Source organism: Scaptodrosophila lebanonensis, unplaced genomic scaffold (genome assembly GCF_003285725.1).
Source record: "Scaptodrosophila lebanonensis strain 11010-0011.00,11010-0021.00 unplaced genomic scaffold, SlebRS2 tig00000061-arrow-pilon, whole genome shotgun sequence".
In the NCBI taxonomy this organism is placed as follows: Eukaryota; Metazoa; Arthropoda; class Insecta; order Diptera; family Drosophilidae; genus Scaptodrosophila; species Scaptodrosophila lebanonensis.
The window spans coordinates 6,840,626-6,859,003 of NW_022060554.1; the positions used below are offsets into that span (position 1 = coordinate 6,840,626).

The 18,378-nt window shown below is 36.3% G+C and overlaps 1 protein-coding gene across 1 annotated transcript; it reads left to right on the forward strand.

The window, feature by feature from the left end:
• Positions 1-12,030: 12,030 nt before the first annotated feature.
• LOC115624733 (dynein intermediate chain 2, ciliary-like) lies at positions 12,031-15,184 on the forward strand. Its single transcript, XM_030519559.1, has 7 exons — positions 12,031-12,174; positions 12,623-12,938; positions 12,998-13,341; positions 13,401-13,830; positions 13,884-13,961; positions 14,017-14,830; positions 14,888-15,184. The coding sequence occupies exons 1-7, from the start codon at positions 12,124-12,126 to the stop codon at positions 15,057-15,059; spliced, it is 2,205 nt and encodes a 734-aa protein (XP_030375419.1). The 5' UTR covers positions 12,031-12,123; the 3' UTR covers positions 15,060-15,184.
• Positions 15,185-18,378: the final 3,194 nt, after the last annotated feature.

The window sequence follows — 18,378 nt, forward strand, 5'->3', positions numbered from 1 at the left end:
AGTGCCGGGCAAGTCGTGTCCGGCTATACGTGCAACATTTAAATATGTGCTCATGTTCGCAGTGTATGTTCCTACAATGTACAAAGATGCATACATACATACAAATATGTACTCATATGTACATTTTTCGTTTGCCTTTTTTTCTAACAGCGTATTATGCAAATGACACTTTTTTTAACGGCGCCCATTGACTGGCCCCTCCAACTTGCGCTGTATAGGGGCTCGACATTGGTTTGTCATAGGCAGTGACAAAAAAAGCAACAACAACGGCAGCCACGCTATGCTGGCCAACACAACTTGGACATCATTACGCAGATAATTAATATGCCAAGTATTATGTGCGCGCATACAAATGAGACTTTTTCCAGTCTGCCCAGCATCCCATGCTCGTTCGGATCATGCCGGGACTCTTCATTCCACCGTCTGCTGAAAACACAAATGATCTGATCGTGAGCATAGGACCCCAAAAATGTTCCCCCTCGATTAAATTCTTATAGCCATAAATGTATAATCTGCACCTGTTGTTGCTTTGCCTCAACTCTCTACTGCAATTTACGCACTTAGGCGCAATCCCGATATCAATTGCTGTTAAACATGCATTATATAATGAATATAAAATAGTATTAATAACAATGTTATATTCATTTTTTCCTTGTTTTAAGTCTATATTTTATTCATTTTTGAGCCACATCGCTTTGCCAAACCAGCAGTTACCGGCTTTATGCCATTCAGAGTGCTTAAGTTTGAAGTAAAATGTGTAGAATGTTTATAGAAATTCTTATGGGTTATTTTTAATCATCTCAGTTTCCGAAGATTTATTTTTCCAAAATCTAAAAACAATAATATTTTAAGCTGACCTTCACCAAACTTGGTATGTAGATTCAAACAGTGTTTTTCACTGACGGGCTTGATCGACTGTAGTGTTTTTTCCCGCTCCGTTCCTAGAGTCGTTAAAATAGTTTTCTTTGAAAAGTTGAAAGCTTGTGGCTCAGTAGAAAGTTGCAGGCAAGTTTTTAAGTTCGTATAATCGATATATTAAATCTATAGATGTTAAAACGGCTAAAGCGAAATTAAATTAATAAATGATGTTTTTTGTTGATAGGCAGGGTAATTATGTTTCTATCATCAGACGACCAATTCCGTGTCGTTCAAAATGCTCCCAAAATTGGTGAACAAGCTTAAGACGGTCAATTATTCCCAGACTATGGCAATCAATGTATTTACTCGTATGTTGGCATTCATATATTGTGGCTGCAATAAGAGGTTATTATTATATTACCATATGTGAAAAGCTTGTACCGAAACTACAGGCATGCTGTTGTAAAAAGAGACCGCCACAGGCGAGACTGGAATTTAAATTACTCCCGTAATTCGGAAAACCAACCTCAGGAAAAAAAAAGAGAGAACGCTACAGTCGAGCAAGCCCGACAGTTAAATACCCTTCCGACACTGAGATATAAGCGACACTTATATACAGTCGACTCTCATTAATTCGAAACTTGAGGGACTGTTCAAATATTACGAATTATCGAGTGTTTGAAATATCAAATGGTTCGAAATATGTGAGAGAAAATAAATTAAACTTCGTATTATGAAGTGTTGATCAATTATTATTTAGTAACTGCTATTCTATAACCATGTCAAAAGAGTAACTGTAACTGAATGATAACTAAACTAAAACTAATAAATTAATAAAACTCGAATAGACTAGAATAGACTGGTTAATGTACGCTCTGACGGCCGGAAGAACGGACGGACATGTCTAGAACGATCGGATATGCTTCCTTCGGATATGCTTCCTTCTGCCTGTTACATACTTTGCACAAACCTAATATACCCTTTTCACGGGTAGAGGGTATACAAAAAACAATTAAAAACGTGTTGAGACCCTTTCGTCGTGCCTGTTGCAGTTTGGAGGTGGTGGCGACGCTCGGATATGAACATGGACATGCCGCGGCAAATGTAAATTAAATTTTAACAAACAGTTTGGCGCGTGTAAAAATTTCACTTTTGATTTATTTTAGTGTCATGGGGGTAGCAAAAAAGAATGTACTTACATATGTATACGTATGTGGAAGGGATAGTGTTGGATGTAAAGAGACTTTAAAGTTAGCAGAAATTAGATTACATCCTGCCTGTACACCTATGCCACTATTTCGGATGAAGCTATTAAAACTAATGATTAAATTGACTTGCTTTTCCAGCTATCACAAAATTGTATAAGCCACGTTAATTAAACTAGGAGTGTGCTACTACTATGTTGCTTCTCGAAGTTGGCTGTTAACTCCAGTCAGTTTTGTTTGTACGACGCCCTTCTCTGTTCATTTGCAGCCGAAAATATAATTAGTAATACCACTTTTATTTCGAATGTATCTTTGTGCATTTTTTCAGCCCGTTTCTGTGGGCTTTTATACGAGTTAAGTAAATGTGCTCTTTCGTATTCTGCTCCTTAGAGTGGGGAGTGCTATGGCTGGCTTATGAAAGGCTGCCGTACACCGGTCAGAAGGCTTTAAAAGGCAGCACACACTTCATTGAGTTTGCAAGTTGAATAAAAAGAGGAAACATTTGACTATATTTTTGAGCCCAGTCACTTTCCTAACTAGACAATCTAATAAGTTTGTGGGAAAACAAATCTTCCGACTAGACTTCTTATTCACATTTTCTCATAATTTGCCAGAAAATGTTTAAAAGGTATTATTTTATATATGTACATATATAAGTATTTATTGAAAAAAGTTAAATTGGTTGCTGCTCAAAGCCAAATGTGCCTAGAATTAACTTACGGAACAATCAAAATAATTTTTAGGTGTTTCTCACTGACGCAGCATATCCAAAAAATTCTTGTTTTTAAATCAATTTTTTATTATTTACTAATTTTTTATTTCATCTGTCTTTCCAAGCATAGTGGAATTTAAATCTAACAATAAATGAAATAAGGTTGACGGAAACAAGGAAGGAATAATAGAGTCGAGCTGGCTCAACTTTTAAATACCCTGTAACCACTCCCTCAAAAAACAAAAAAAAATTTTAAATAGTATATATTTTAAAAATGTAATTAATTAAATGATTTTATTAAATTAAATAAACCAGTAAAAAAACCAAAGTCGGGTGTCCCGACTTTGAAGTACGCTGTACATATGTCTCGTGTACCTGTGCAAAGCAGTAACAACAACAACAGCTGCGGGCACTGCTTGGTCATACATACATATATGGCTATAACTTCCTGTTAAATCGGCCTATCATGATGAAACTTAGCATACAGGCTCATAATCGCTAACTGGGGGTATTTTAAGAATTGCAATCAAAAATTCCAAGAAACACAGGAATTATGGAAAAAATAGAAAAAATTAAAGAATTAAATTCATGTACAGAGTATAAATATTCAATACATGCATACATAAATGGTGACTTATGTATGTATAGCTTCAATACCCTGAACTTAACACATAGAAGGGGCGTATCAGATCCCACAAAGTATATAAGTATATATATTCTTGCTAATATTTATATTTGACCTATCGGGATGAAACTTAACACGAGGCACTAAAGCAATGCAATTTGAGTTAACAATTTAAAGAATTACCGGAGTTAGTTTGGTTATTCTAGCTCTTATACTGTACCGACGCACTACTTGATGCTGCGACACAGATGGCTGTAGGCGCATAAGACGTGGATGAAGTTGTAAGCCTAGCTTATAAGTTTAGGATATAACTTGATATGTAGTATTGAATTCTGAAGAAGTGTAAGTTAGAAACGTGGCTTGAGTTTATTTTTAGGTTAGTCGGATTCTGGAGGCGTTCAGGAGTGGACTTGTAATAAAAGGCCATGGGTATTAATTAAATTACATATACTTGTATTTTGGAAACCGCGCCTTTTACTGTTTGCACTTTGGGGTACCCATAAAATAAATTTCAGCACATTCAGGCCGGCGAGTATACCCGCGGCAGAGTATCATCGTTACAATACTTTCGGATATCCTTGTCATTTGTCATTTAACAACATAAATAATGCCGTTTGAACGAGGGATATACAAGTATGTAGTTGCTAGGAACGTTTGGATTTCAAACAGGGCAAGGAAACAAACTTATTTGACGTAATTTCTGGTATAGATAATAAAATTAAGCCACAAAATGCAGCTATTCATAAAATCGAAGAAAATGTTGAATTTCAAGTATGTACATATGACACATGACGCTCCAGCTACAAATACTCGGTAATTAAAATGCACGCCAATCTGCCACTACTTGTCAAAATGCTCACCTAAGTGTATTCACCGCGGCGGCAACATTTCGATAAGGAATTTCCACACCTGAAAAAAGGGAAAGCACGCAAGTAAGCCATGTCAGAACTCAACAAGCAAGCAAATTGCATGTTGCAATCAAGCCAGAGTGGCGAAGGTCAAATGCGGCCAAAGAAATCTGCAGGGCATGCAACGCTTGCTTTTCATCTATGAGGCATGTAGAACAGGTTCCATACGAGTACAGAATAGCACGCGATTTTTACGGGCAGTGGCAAGCGCCGATTATGACTTGTAGTTGTTCGAATTTTGGCATGGCCAGCTATTCTCTTACAACGTAATACTTTGCATGCAACTTGAAGTGGCATGCAACATCGAAAGCAGGCAGACGCACGCAATGGCTAATGCAATAATTGCAGAGTAATGTTACGCATTCGGTGGATGGGAACATGCCGTTGGAAACTAAGCGAAATTGTTGAAAGGAAAAATCGACTTGCTTGCCCTTCCATATATGGTCGATGATCAATATATTGAGCCGTAGAAAATGTTTGTGCAGGCTGCTATTTCAATTTACAAGATATTTGACGTTTCTGCAATGCAAACTATTCTACATTGAAACATTCTGTTTTGAAATGGACGTAATTATAATAAAACCGCAGTGACACTTTTATGTTCAACCAATCTTGCATATATCAATAAAAATAAAATAGTTCCTAAACTACTTGTAGTAATTGGTAATCCAAACGATCGAGATGCTTTAGGAATAAATGCCGACATCATGATCTTTCCAATCCTGGGATCAGCCAAGAATAAGCTGATGGATACAAATTATATGTATATTCCCTTGACAAATCTGGAAATGGATCCAGAAACAGTAAGACAAGATGAGTCGATATAGCCATGTCCGTCCGTCCGTCTGCCCGTATGAACACCTGGATCTCAGAGAATTTAAGAGCAAGAGGCATTTTGAAGGTATTTTGAAAATACCCCCAGTTACCCTCGATACCCCAGATTTAACATGAAGTTACAGCCATAAATATATTTGTTGCCCACAGCTGTTGTTGATGCTGGTGCTTTGGTTGACTGCAAACATGTTTACACAGACACGAATAGACGCGCATAAACATACATACACTCACATAGACGCAATTGCTATGTAAATGTGCAATTATACACCCTTTACGTGAGTTCGAATACCAAGAGAGGTAAAATCGATAAATTTTTTTTTTTAATTTTCTTAATTTATATACCCTGTTCCCAAAGGGTGAAAAGGTATAATAGTTTTTTGCGAATGTATGTATGTAACACACAGAGGGAGGTGTGGCAGACCCCACAAAGTATATATTCTTGATCAGGGTGACAAGCCGAGTCAATATAGCCATGTCCGTCTGTCTGTATGAGTGCAAGGATCTCAGAAGGTACAAGAGCTAGAGTGACCAAACTTGGTATCCAGGTTCCCCTGAGCCCTAGGCAGGAGAAGTTTTTTTTTTACATACACCCCCCACTCCACCACACTTCGTGTTTTTTTCCATAACTCCCATAATTCTTGGAATTTCGAAACTTGGTAACTACACCCCGTTAGTGATTATGTGTCTGTATGTCAAATTTCATGATGATAGGTCAATTTTGAAGAAACTTATAGCCATAAATAAAAGCGCTGCCCATGCTCTGCTTGTAGCTCTGCCCGCAGCTGCTGTTGTTGTTGCTGCTTTGGTTCAACTTTGTGCTACATACATACACGCATATAAACATGCAGAGACACGATTCGGATGTAAATTTATTCTATTGAAAGTGTACATAAGCACTTATGTATGCATGTTTTGAATATTTTATATTTAATTTAATTAATTAATCAAATTATTTAAATAATTTTTTTTTTTTAATTTTCCTTTTCTGTGGAGAGTACAGGGTATTTTACTGTCGGGCTTGCTCGACTGTTGCGTTCTATCTTGTCTTAAAACTGTCTTGCTAACAATTCATAACATTAATGAAATATATGTTTTCTAAATACTATTTGGGTCGTTCATTTCCAATAAAGAAAATCCAAAGTGATTATAAATTTCATTTTCCGGGGGAAACAAATACATATTATTTATGCCAAAAATCGAAAAAATAATGATGCTGTGAATTTTTGAAATTCAATAAAAACTACTTAAAATTGCGCACAAAATTTTTGGTCTCAGTTTCCTAAGATTCGAAAGACCGTTGTTTCTAGTACAACAAAAATCGAGGGATTTGTATTGAAATATCGACGGGAACAATAAACCAACAAACTTTGAACCGAAAACAATCGATATATCGATGTTTATATTTGAAACATGGTTCACTTAAAATTCCCAACTAGTGCACGCCACTTTTACTTCAGCCTATATCCAAAGTAGAAACGTGTCGACGTTATAAGTTCGCATTATTACATTTTTCTTTTATTTTTTAAATTAAATACTATTGTTTTAATTAAGTATATTAATATTATTTGGTATCCGTATTATTTTATATCCGTCCGTATGAACACATGGATCTCAGAGACTATAATATCTAGGGACACAAAATTTTGTACGATAAGATCCCTTATGGTATAAACATATGCAGTATGCGCTGAGACGAAGCTGAAGCCGAATTACTCGCATTGCGATGTTAACTTACTTTGGTGTTCATAGTGAGAGACGAATTCGATGCATATTTATCTTCGATAGTCGCAATGGTGGAAACCGTGTTCACACAATTAATTTATTACGAAAAATCTATGCTGAATGGGTGATTTGTGACATTGAGGTAATAAAAAATTTTAAATTTATAAGTTTTTGAGTTATTGTTGTGCAAGCTCATTAGAATTAAAAACATCTGGTGAGATATGTTGGGTTGATTCCTTTGGCAATGACGCATTGTCCGAGAATTGAACTGATGCGGAATCAAATAAATTCGGCGATTGCGCTATTGCAATTTGCACATTTTCAATTTGATAGACGTGTCCCATTTTGTATGCATGATTATATTTTTGAATTTCCATTCTGCTTAGAAGCTTTATCTACGAATCCATTATTTTTAGGTTGGGTACTAAACTTACAAAAAAAAGACCATATTTTCATCGTTTGTTTTGAAACCTTTTGTATTTAATAAAAACAATTAACTTCATAAATAAGATAACAAATAACAAGATAGAACGCTACAGTCGAGCAAGCCCGACAGTAAAATAGCCTGTACTCTCCACAAAAAGGAAAAATTAAAAAAAAAAAAATTAAAAAAAAAATTAAAAAAAAATTTTTTTTAAAAATGAATGAATTAATTAATTAAAATAATTAATTAAATTAAATTAGAATACATGTTTATGTTCAGTTTTAACATCACGTACCTATGCGTGTTTATATGCGTGTATGTATGCAGCACAAAGTTGAACCAAAGCAGCAACAACAACAGCTGCGGGCAGCGCTGCCGACAGAGCTCTACCAAATTTTAGTTTAAAGTTCCAAATTACGGGAGTTATAGAAAATCGTTAATAGGTGGGGGGGGGGGGGGGGGTGGATCAGAAAAAATGAACAAACTCGTCCTTTTTCGGGCTCAGAAGAATGCGGATGCCATGTTTGGTTATTCTAGCTCTTAGACTTTCTGAGATCCTTGCGTTCATACAGACGGACAGGCAGGCAGACGGACATGGCTGTATCGACTCGGCTTGTCATCCTGATTAATAATATATATACTTTTGGGGGTCTGCCACGCCTCCTTCTGTCTGTTCGCACAAAACTAGTATAGCCTTTCACCCTTTGGGTACAGGGTATAAACATTTTCGACAAACGAAAATAAGTAGGCATTGAATTCGTCTTTCGAATACCGAGAGAGGTAAAATCGATTAAAATTTTTTTTTTAATTTACTTCATTTTTTTAATTGTTATAAATATTAATTATTTTAAATATATGTATAGAGTATTTCAAAGTCGGGACACCCAACTTTAGCCTTTTTGCTTGTTTTTTTAATGAAGTTGACAAATCTTTAAATGTAAGAAACAGGTTTCCCTTGACTATACTTGTAAATTCTGGCCTGATTTGCAGAGAGCTTTTCAATTTTGCAGCTGAATGTAGTTTGGATTGCTTTCCATGGTTACATGATTAATTAATTTTTGAGCATATTGCTCACCACACTCAATTTGTTTGGTAAGTAAATATTCGAATCGTTCTGACACTTTCGTCAATCGTTTATGCAGTTGTATGAAGTACTGTATATTATTAGTATATGTATTAATATACCATATAAATCTATATGTTTTATTCAATTCAATGCCATCAAGTCATTTCGCTTAACCGCAAAACGCACATTAAGGCCCAATTGCTATGCAATTTTCAGATTTATTTACATTTTGCAGTATCTCATGAATTATTTGCAATTTTGCAATTGCTGCATATTTCATGCATGCGCAGCATTAATTGCAATAATTTTTTCATAATTTATTTCTCAGTGCCACTTCACTCCATTTTGAGCTGGATGTGTGCAGCGGACTTGGAACTGTGTCAGTCGTTCAGCTGGGATTGACATTAATTTAGTTTTTTTCGCAGAGAGCATATAAAATAAATGAAGTTTTTCGAGTTGCAAGCGGCAGTTTAAATGAAAATGAAAATCATGCATACATAGTCCTACATACATACTACGTACTATTTGAAATGCCATAAATGCACGAGCTTCGTTACGTTTATGCCAACATATTAAAGTCCACGCTGATTTTTTTCTCTCACTATGCAATGTCCGTTTGGCGTTGTTTATAATTTCATTTACACTACTTTTGTTGGTGCAGCCACTTCCGCCCGGCAATAAAATTAACTGCAGATTTAATTAATTGTGGTTGAACTTTCGGCTCCCTTTTTATTGCTTTCTGTGTGTTGACTTTTTCTGATTGCATTTTCATAGGAAATCAGTTTTTAATCAAATTTGCGCAGCGACAATGAAAAGCACAAAATAAATAATTTAATATAATTTGCAAACAGCAACATCCAAATTAACAATTCTGTTAAACAGGAAAGAAATTAATTTGCTTGGTGTATTGATTTTTTCTTTTGTGTTTCAAAAACAGTCCCCTATCTTAATTTGTTCCATCCATTAAAAATTCAAATTGTTCCCTTTCACTCGAAGTTTTCCAGCTTTCAGTTGAGCGATCGGAGGTTTAACTGTGCAGTCGTCCCTTTTATGTCACATATTCTTGATCAACATTACAAGAGGAGTTGCTACATAATTGTGCTAACTGATTGTATGAAAGTTCTTTCGAATGCATACAAAACTGGATTCACCAAACTTCCAAACAAGGGCATTCTCCTGGAATGCGATCCCTTGTAATTAAAGTCTTTAAATTAGATTGACGTTACCATAGTAAGCTGCCTAATGCTGTACCCAATTATTGAACTCTTATTCAACCAAATTTTAGTTTTGATTGTACATAAGTATTAAAGATATTGATCTCATAACAATTAATGATGGAAATAGAACAGTTCGTTCTAAGAAGGATAAATAAAGGGTGTCTGTCATATTCTAATGTATTGTATCGTATCATATTTTCTGGTCAACTCTAGAAACATACAGAGCAGCACAGTAGTAATAAAAGGAGGCTTAGTTAGTTTCGTGAGATGACAAAGTTGTAATAAATGAGCTCGGAATTAGGAAGTGATGATTCAAACTCACAAAGTTGCTTGGTGGCGCTGCTCATAAAATTTCTAAAGAAACGACGTGTTTTTATCCCCTAATAAAATACAAATAATCAAATGCTCAAACCAGTTACAACAGCGAAATCAAACGCTTGCCCAATTAGCCAGTCATGTAAGCTCAAAATGTTACCGGCACTGGACCTTTCCGTCCACCTGGAATATGGCTCGATAGCCATTAGGCCCAGAGCGCTACACGCTTCACCACTTTAAGTGCTTGTTGAGATCCATAAAATTCGAAATCGACACGACCTATAGCTCCAACAAGCTCAACGAACGGAAAATGTACACTTTGAGCTCGTAATTTTTAATCAAGAGGGATCCGAAAGAACACCATAATCCTAACAACACGCGTAAAAGTGCAGGTGAGGCCATTTGTGGCATGCAATTTGTATTGTCTGCTACTTTTTTGCTGCTAAGGCCTACACGCGTTTAAATACCGCCACTAGATTCCATTGAGTCGTTAACTTTGCGCATAAATAAACAACAAAATGAGCTGTTATTAGGAATGCTAAGTAAATAATAAAACACAACAACAGCACAGTAGACATGCATGAAAACCTGGTTTATATATTCAAACGACCAGAAATAAATGCTAATAATTAAGACCGCATAGTAAAAGTGTTATCAGCGAAATTTCGGAGCTTTGGGACAACCGTAGAATGAGCTAATTTGTAGCTCGTTTTATGATCTGGGCCAAAATCTTGGGGAAGGAATAATTAATGCAATTAACTGAACGGCCCAAAGCAATAAATTTGAAAACTTTCGTTTGTTGAAATATTAATATGGTGTTAATGTCTCTCTGGCGATACTGATAAAAGAATCTAACTTAAAATTAAAGGGTTTTTTTCTGCAAGAAACTCAGCAACAACATTTTCAATGAAAAATAATGTCCCCCCTTCCATTTCGTCAATCATAATTGTTATTAGATGGATATGTTATTAATACATAAGCCTTCTTTTCAATCCAAATAAATCAGTCATTGGTAAAATAATAAACTTTGTATATCAAACAAATTTGAAGGCGGTTTTTTATTATTATTTATTTATTTTATTTTATACTTTACAAACTTTTAGCTTTTTCTTAGGCTTTCTTATCTTTTAAGTTTAAAATTTAACGTTGTATTATCAAAAATCTTTATTTTATTTTATATATAATATAAATCATAGTTTTTGTATATGTATCGACAGCACTATTTGTTGATTTACTAAATAAAATAAAAAAGCCCTTTACGTTTATCTAATAAACGGCTCCGACTCGATTGTATTCGGATGGCATTCGGAAGGCTATGCATAATCAACATTTTTAAAAATACGCTATTCAGATAAAAAAAGGTTTATCAGAAAAAAGAAACTAAGAACTAATTAATTAAATTTTAAAGAATAAGCAGACGAAAAGATGTATATAAAAAAGGAATACCTAGCCCGATGGGGAATGATTTACTAGCCGGCAAGCTATGTCCCTTCTTACAGCCGTATGTGGTTCCAGAGATTCTGGAAATGACTGAAAAAAAAAGGATTTTAGAAAGAAAGGACTGTATATCCACTAAGCCAATGATATTTATGTATGCCAAATGTATATAACAGGCAGAAGAAGTTGTGGAGTGTTATAGAACGTGCGAAATCTGTTCAAAAGAAAATGTGAATGTTGAATTTTGAATACTCGCGGGTGGCGTACATTCGATTATTATTCTCTTTTTTTTTTAAATGTTAGTACACATATGTATGTTTACCATATGTCGGAATTATCAGCCAATTTGGATTAGTAGTTAAAAAGATTAGTCACGTTTTTGTATATTCTTCGAGCTTAGACTTCTGATGTTTTTCAATCAAAAAACAAAAAACCACGATATATTGCTTGCATCCCCCGAAAGCAATGATGGTAAATCACAAATTTTTGGGTACATCATGAAAAATAATTTATATTTAAATATACGATAAAAAGGAAATTGTGGACCCACGATAATGGAGGAATAAGACGGATGGGCGTAGAAGAATGTAGCTATTTTACTTGTTTTATATGTACTTTATGTGTACTTTTGAATTTCATGTCAAAAATACAGTTTTTAATCCCCAAACAAAAGGCATCAAAATTTTTATGAATACAGTTGAATAATGTATTGAACGAACAATACGATATATATATTTATTTAACTTTACTACTAAAAACAAGCGAGAAGAAATAGCGGCAAAAAGTGTTAGTCAACAATGGCGGATAAGAAATCAAAAGGCGATGGAAAGCAGAACAAGCAACAAAAGGTAAGCTTTTACATAAGGTAAAAAATCTGAACAACACTTAGTGCTAACATTGGCGGCTTTCTTAGGGTCCTCTTTGCTTTCTTACTTCTTTTGTAAGCATCGTTTTTTACAGTTTTTTATTTCATCATTTATCATTATTCTTTAGGATTGGCGACAATTTTGTATTGCATATGCGAATTATAAAAGGGCAACTTATAAATACTATAAGTATTTTAATCGTTTTCCCAATAATTTGGAAAACATTTTTAAAGTCGTTATTTTTAATCAGTTGATCGGGTTAAATGAGTTTATTTTCAATGCCAATCAAAAGATTCTTTAATAGTTTAATAATCCGTGGAAGTAAAGTAATGTCAAGTATCTGTTAGACTTCAAAGGACGTTTGGAAAAATGCAAAAAGCTAGTAAAACTTTCAGTAATTAACGACAAAAATAACGCCTTTTTATAACAGAGAGGATCTAAGGTTAAAACCGAAGGCGGAGGTGATGCCGATGACTTCGATGCCTGGATGAAGTCTCGCCAATTAGTAAAACCAGATGATCAATTAGAGTTGACCGAGGCTGAACTCTCGGAAGAAATAACAAAGGTGTTGACACCCACAAATACTAATATCGTTCGGAATCTGGTGATTTACAGCTTCAAGGAAGGCGAATATGTTCCAGCTCCATTACCGGGCAATACGGTCACACTATTAAGTTTTTCGGGAAATTCGCTACACGTCGATTCAGAAGAGGCGCGACGACAAATCGAGGAATCAGATGAAATTGGTGACAGCACAATTATATTGTAATTTTTGAAACGTGCCTCATTTCCTTTATTTCTTTAGGTTATCCACTGCCAATGCCCAAATTTTCAGTTATAGAACTTCGGGAGTCTGAGGCTGTGGATGCTGAGGAGGGGCAAGAGGAAGGTGAGGACGAAGATAGGAGAAGTGAGGGTAAGCTAGGCCAAGAAGAACAAGATAGTGAGGGTGAAGAGGAAGAGGACGAAGGAAAGACAGCAGAGGGCGATGGGGCGGAAGGTGAGGAAGGACCGGCCGAGGCTGCAGCTGATGACGAAGAACCGACTGAGCAGATGCGTATGGCAGCCCCGGCGGGCAAGAAACGCAAGCTTATTAATCAATTCAATTATTGCGAGCGAGCCGCTCTAACCTTCAGCTACCCAAAGCGAGTAAGGCCGCACCCAAAAAAATGTCTTGTATACTCAAATAAACAATATCTTAATTCTAGAATGTGGACACACAAACCATTCCGCCGCCACGCTCGCAATATGGAAGTAACGTCTTGCAATGGGTCATATACGATACATATTTGGCTGACTTCGAGGAGCAGCAAAAGGACCAGTCCACCAAGCATACGGACCGCAAACGCAGTCTCCGGCAAAAGAAGTTCAAAGACAAATCCGCACTAGCCGAGCAACTGAACCGCAAGTATCTGAAATGCTGGCAGATACTCGAACGGATGATAATCCAAAATATATTCAATGACATTGCTCACGACTATCGCTATTGGGAGGATCCGGCCGATGAATTTCGCGAGGGAGAGGGAAATATGCTGCCGCTTTGGAAGTTTCAATATGAAAAGACAAAGAAAATGTGCGTTACCGACATATTGTTTAATCCAAGCTATTACGATCTATTCGCTGTTTGCTTTGGCTCGCGTAAGTACGCCCTGCCTCTTTCTCGAATATGGTCTAATGTAAACCTTCCTTAGATGACTTCACGAAACAGCTAGACGAAGGTTATTTGTGCCTGTTTACTGTTAAAAATCCATCCTTTCCGGACTACATAAGTAAGTTTGTGACGCCATCGACTGTCTGACTACTTTTGAATACTTTTTTCCGAAGTTCAAACCGATTGCGGCGTCATGTGCTGCGACATACACCCACACTTTCCTTTTCTTGTCGTGGTCGGGCTATATGACGGAAATGTGGCGGTCTACAATTTGCGCGAAAACTATCGCACTCCGCTATATCTTTCCAGGGGAAATAATTGTAAACATGAGGAGCTCGTGTGGCAAATCAAATGGGGTCCTGATATGACGGACGGTGAGATCAACTTTTTTTCAGTGTCTTCCGATGGTCGTGTGCTTTATTGGATACTGCAGCAAAATATGCTTTGGGTGACGACATTAATTACGCTCTATCTGGAAAACGGTCTGGTCGATGGGCCTGACGGCACAAAGGTTCATCTTAAAAGTTGCGGCTGTTGCATCAAATTTCATCCTGTCGAGCCAAAAATATTCCTAATTGGCACTGAAGAAGGCCTCATTTACAAATGCAGCACCACCTTTAATTCCAAGTATTTGATGACATATGAGGCGCACAACTTATCCGTTTATAGCATCGACTTCAATCGTTTCAATTCCGATATATTCGTATCGTGTAGCGGGGATTGGCGCGTCAAAGTGTGGGAGGACATGCGTGCCGAGCCCCTGTTCATATTTGATTTGGGATCCGCGGTCGGAGACGTGAAATGGGCGCCCTATTCAAGCACAGTTTTTGCGGCCGTAACCACAGAAGGCAAAGTGCACGTATTCGATTTGAATGTGGACAAATACAAGGCCATATGCATACAGGCGGTAGTTCCCAAGCGCAAGAACAAACTGACCCGTCTAGCTTTTAACGAGAAGTTGCCCTTTATAATTGTGGGAGACGAGAAGTAAGTAAATGTAATCTCATGTAGGCCATCAAATGCTATACTCACTTAACTTTGTAGGGGTGTTACCACATCCTTAAAGCTATCACCGAATTTGCGCATGATGGTCAAGCCGCCGAAGAAACAGCTATATCTCGATCAAAACACATTGCAAATTAGCAAATTAGAAAAACTGTTGTCCTTGGTGCGTGAGACACCGGGAGAAACCACACCGTCCACTATGGGCGCCTAAGCGTTATTTTCATTATCACGGAAGGAACTGTATAAAATTGATGATCGTTAATTTCAGATTTTGTAAGACTATTTATTAATGTGTTATGAAAATTACGTATACGCACTTTTTCATCCTGCGAAAAACTATTTTTTTCACGGACACCTTTATACTTTACTGTATCTAAACTATCTAATGGAGCACAAACTTTTACTTGTAATGAAAGACAACATCAGCTAAACCCTTCTAGACGGCACCGACTGATAGTATTTGCAGAGTATTTTCGTATGTACATAGTTGGTTGACGGTGTCCAGCTGAGATCACATATCAGAGTCGCACAACCCAACTCTTCAAAAGTTAAGTTGTCTGGCTATGATTTTTGATCAAGGCTTTAAGGTGAGAGTTGGATCAAGCTTTGCTGATGCCAGAATTATATCACAACCAGAAAAGGTAAAGTCCAAAGCTAAAGACTTTGACATACTCTATGTCTATGCGGGTCTATGTGAGAGCATTTGCAGAGTAGACTTGAGCATCAACAATAGTAGTAGCTGCTGAGCACAAGCAAAGATTACTTTAAAGGTTAAAATTTCTCTTTAAAATATGCCTATCCTGATAACTTACGGGCACATAATCACTAGGTGGGTGTATTTGCCGAGCTTAATTGAAAACTTCCAAGAATTACGTGAGTTAAAATAGAAAATCGCTAATTTCGAGGGAGTAGGAAAGGACGAAAATTCCGAAAAACACATTTTCTGCGTATTCATATAAGGCAGGTGGGACTAAAATTTCGTGTCTTTAGCACTTATAGAGTCCAAGATATAGATTATAAAACGAACGGCGTTAAGAAAAATTCCCTATAGTGTGGGAAGGGGTACATACATAAGGCATCTCTGTGAAAAGTTTAGGGTCTGTAGCTCCTACAGTCTCTGAAATATAGGTGTTCATACGGACAGACAGACAGACGGACAAGTAGACAGATAGACAGGACAAGGTCGACACATCTTGTCATGCTTCATCAGCAATATATACACTTTGTGGGGTCTGCGTCGACTTCTTCTTCCTCCCCCAAAACTAATATACATTGTACATTTTATTTTATTGGTGAATTTAAATTGTGAACAACATTTTTAACTTTTGAAATACTAAACTATCGGTATTCATCTCATGAACAACTTTGGAGATGCTCGTTTTAAGCGAAGCATGAATTGAACAGGAATTCATAAATTCATATTCATGATTTATATTAGTATGCATGATTATTGGCAATTCAACCTTATCAATCTGTGTCATCTGGCTTCTTCAGCTCCTTACTGCTGACCTGCTATAGCATGTATACTTGTACATATATGTATTTACTACACTGATAAAAAAGTTGCATAGTACGGATGAACATTTTCATATTAAATTTAATGCTCACGTACATTTTTCTAAAAACATATTCAATTAGTGATTTTAATATGAATAATCAAAATCAAAATAAAGTGTAAAACTTCGTCATTAAAGTGCGTCTTATTCAATTTAATGTTGATCCATATTAAATATTAATATACGCCCACTTCAAAAACAAATTGGTAATTTTACTATATTCCATAGTAAATTATAATGTTTTTCTCAACTTTAATTTATTAATTTATTTTTCATCCTATATCCGTAATTAAAAGGCATACAAAAACACCATTAAACTAACTTTCTATTAAAAATGTTTCTATAGAAAACAAGTATACAGAAATAAAATATGCCTCATGGAAATGTCAATATCGAAAAGAGTTAAGAACAAGTAAAAAAGCTAAAGTCGGGTGTCCCGACTTTGAAATACTCTGTACATATGTTTACAATAATTATAGAAAATAAAAAAAATTAAGAAAATAAAAAAAATTCAATGATCGATTTTACCTCGCTCGGTATTCGAACTCACGTAAAGGGTGTATAATTGCACATTTACATAGCAATTGCGTCTGTGTGAGTGTATGTATGCCTATGCGCATCTATTCGTGTCTGTGTAAGCATTTTCGCAGTCAACCAAACAGCAACATCAACAACAGCCGCGGGCAGCGTTTGAGCAGCGCTGCAGCAGCAAATATATTTATGGCTATAACTTCTTGGTAAATCGGTCTATCATAGTGAAACTTGGCATACGGACACATAATTAATTAACTGGGGGTATTTACAAAATTTTAGTTCGAAATTCCAAGAATTACGGGAGTTAGCGAAAATCGCATTAGCGGGGGAGAGGAGGGAGGGATGGAAATTTTAAAATATACATTTTCTGCGTATTTTCACAAGGCACCTTGGACTAAAATTTGGTGTTCCTAGGTCTTATGGTCTCCGAGATATAGGCGATTATACGAATGGAAAATCGGGAAAACCCCCATAGGGGGGAAGTGGGGGGAAAATCAAAAATATAAAACAAACTCGTATGGAATACACACATAACGCATCTTTGTGCAAAATTTTGTGTCTCTATCTCTTATAGTCTCTGAGATCCAGGTGTTGATACGGACGGACAGACAGACAGACAGACAGACAGACAGGGCTAGATGGACTCGTCTTGTCACGCTGATCTGCCTGTTACATTTTTCAGCTCCCGCAAACCTAATATACTCTTGTACATTTCATGTACAGAGTATAAAAACCCGTAGCGTAGACAAAAAAAGTGGGAAAAATATTTTGTAATTATAAACAAGATAGAACGCTACAGTCGAGCAAGCCCGACAGTAAAATAGCCTGTACTCTCCACAAAAAAGAAAAATTTAAAAAAACAAAAATTTAAAAAAAAAATTAAATTATTAAAATAAATGAATGAATTAATTAATTAATTTAATTAAATTAGAATACATGTTTATGTTCAGTTTTAACAGCATACATTTTCATCGCGTACCTATGCATGTTTATATGCGTGTATGTATGCAGCACAAAGTTGAACCAAAGCAGCAACAACAACAACAGCTGTGGGCAGCGCTGCCGACAGAGCTGCAGGCAGCGCATGAGCAGCGATTTTACTTATGGTCATAACTTTCTTCAGAATTGACCTATCATGATGATGGCATACGGACACATTAGTACTAACTGGATGTACCTACCAAAATTGATTTCAAAATTCCGAATTACGGAAGTTATAAGAAAAAACACGAATTGCGGGGGAGTGGGGGGGTGCATCGAAAAAAAAACTCAAACTCGTACTTTCTCGGTCTTAGGAGAATATGGAAACCAAGTTTGGTTATTCTAGCTCTTATACTTTCTGAGATCCTTGCGTTCATACGGACGGACGGACAGACGGACGGACGGACAAGGCTATATCCACTCGGCTTCTCATCCTGATCAAGAATATATATACTTTGT

Coding starts and splice junctions, on each gene's coding strand:
- LOC115624733 (XM_030519559.1), top strand. CDS start 12,124: ATGGCGGATAAGAAATCAAAAGGCGATGGAAAGCAGAACAAGCAACAA. Junction 12,939..12,997: donor CGAGGAATCAGATGAAATTG/GTGACAGCACAA, acceptor TTATTTCTTTAG/GTTATCCACTGCCAATGCCC. Junction 14,831..14,887: donor ATAATTGTGGGAGACGAGAA/GTAAGTAAATGT, acceptor TTAACTTTGTAG/GGGTGTTACCACATCCTTAA.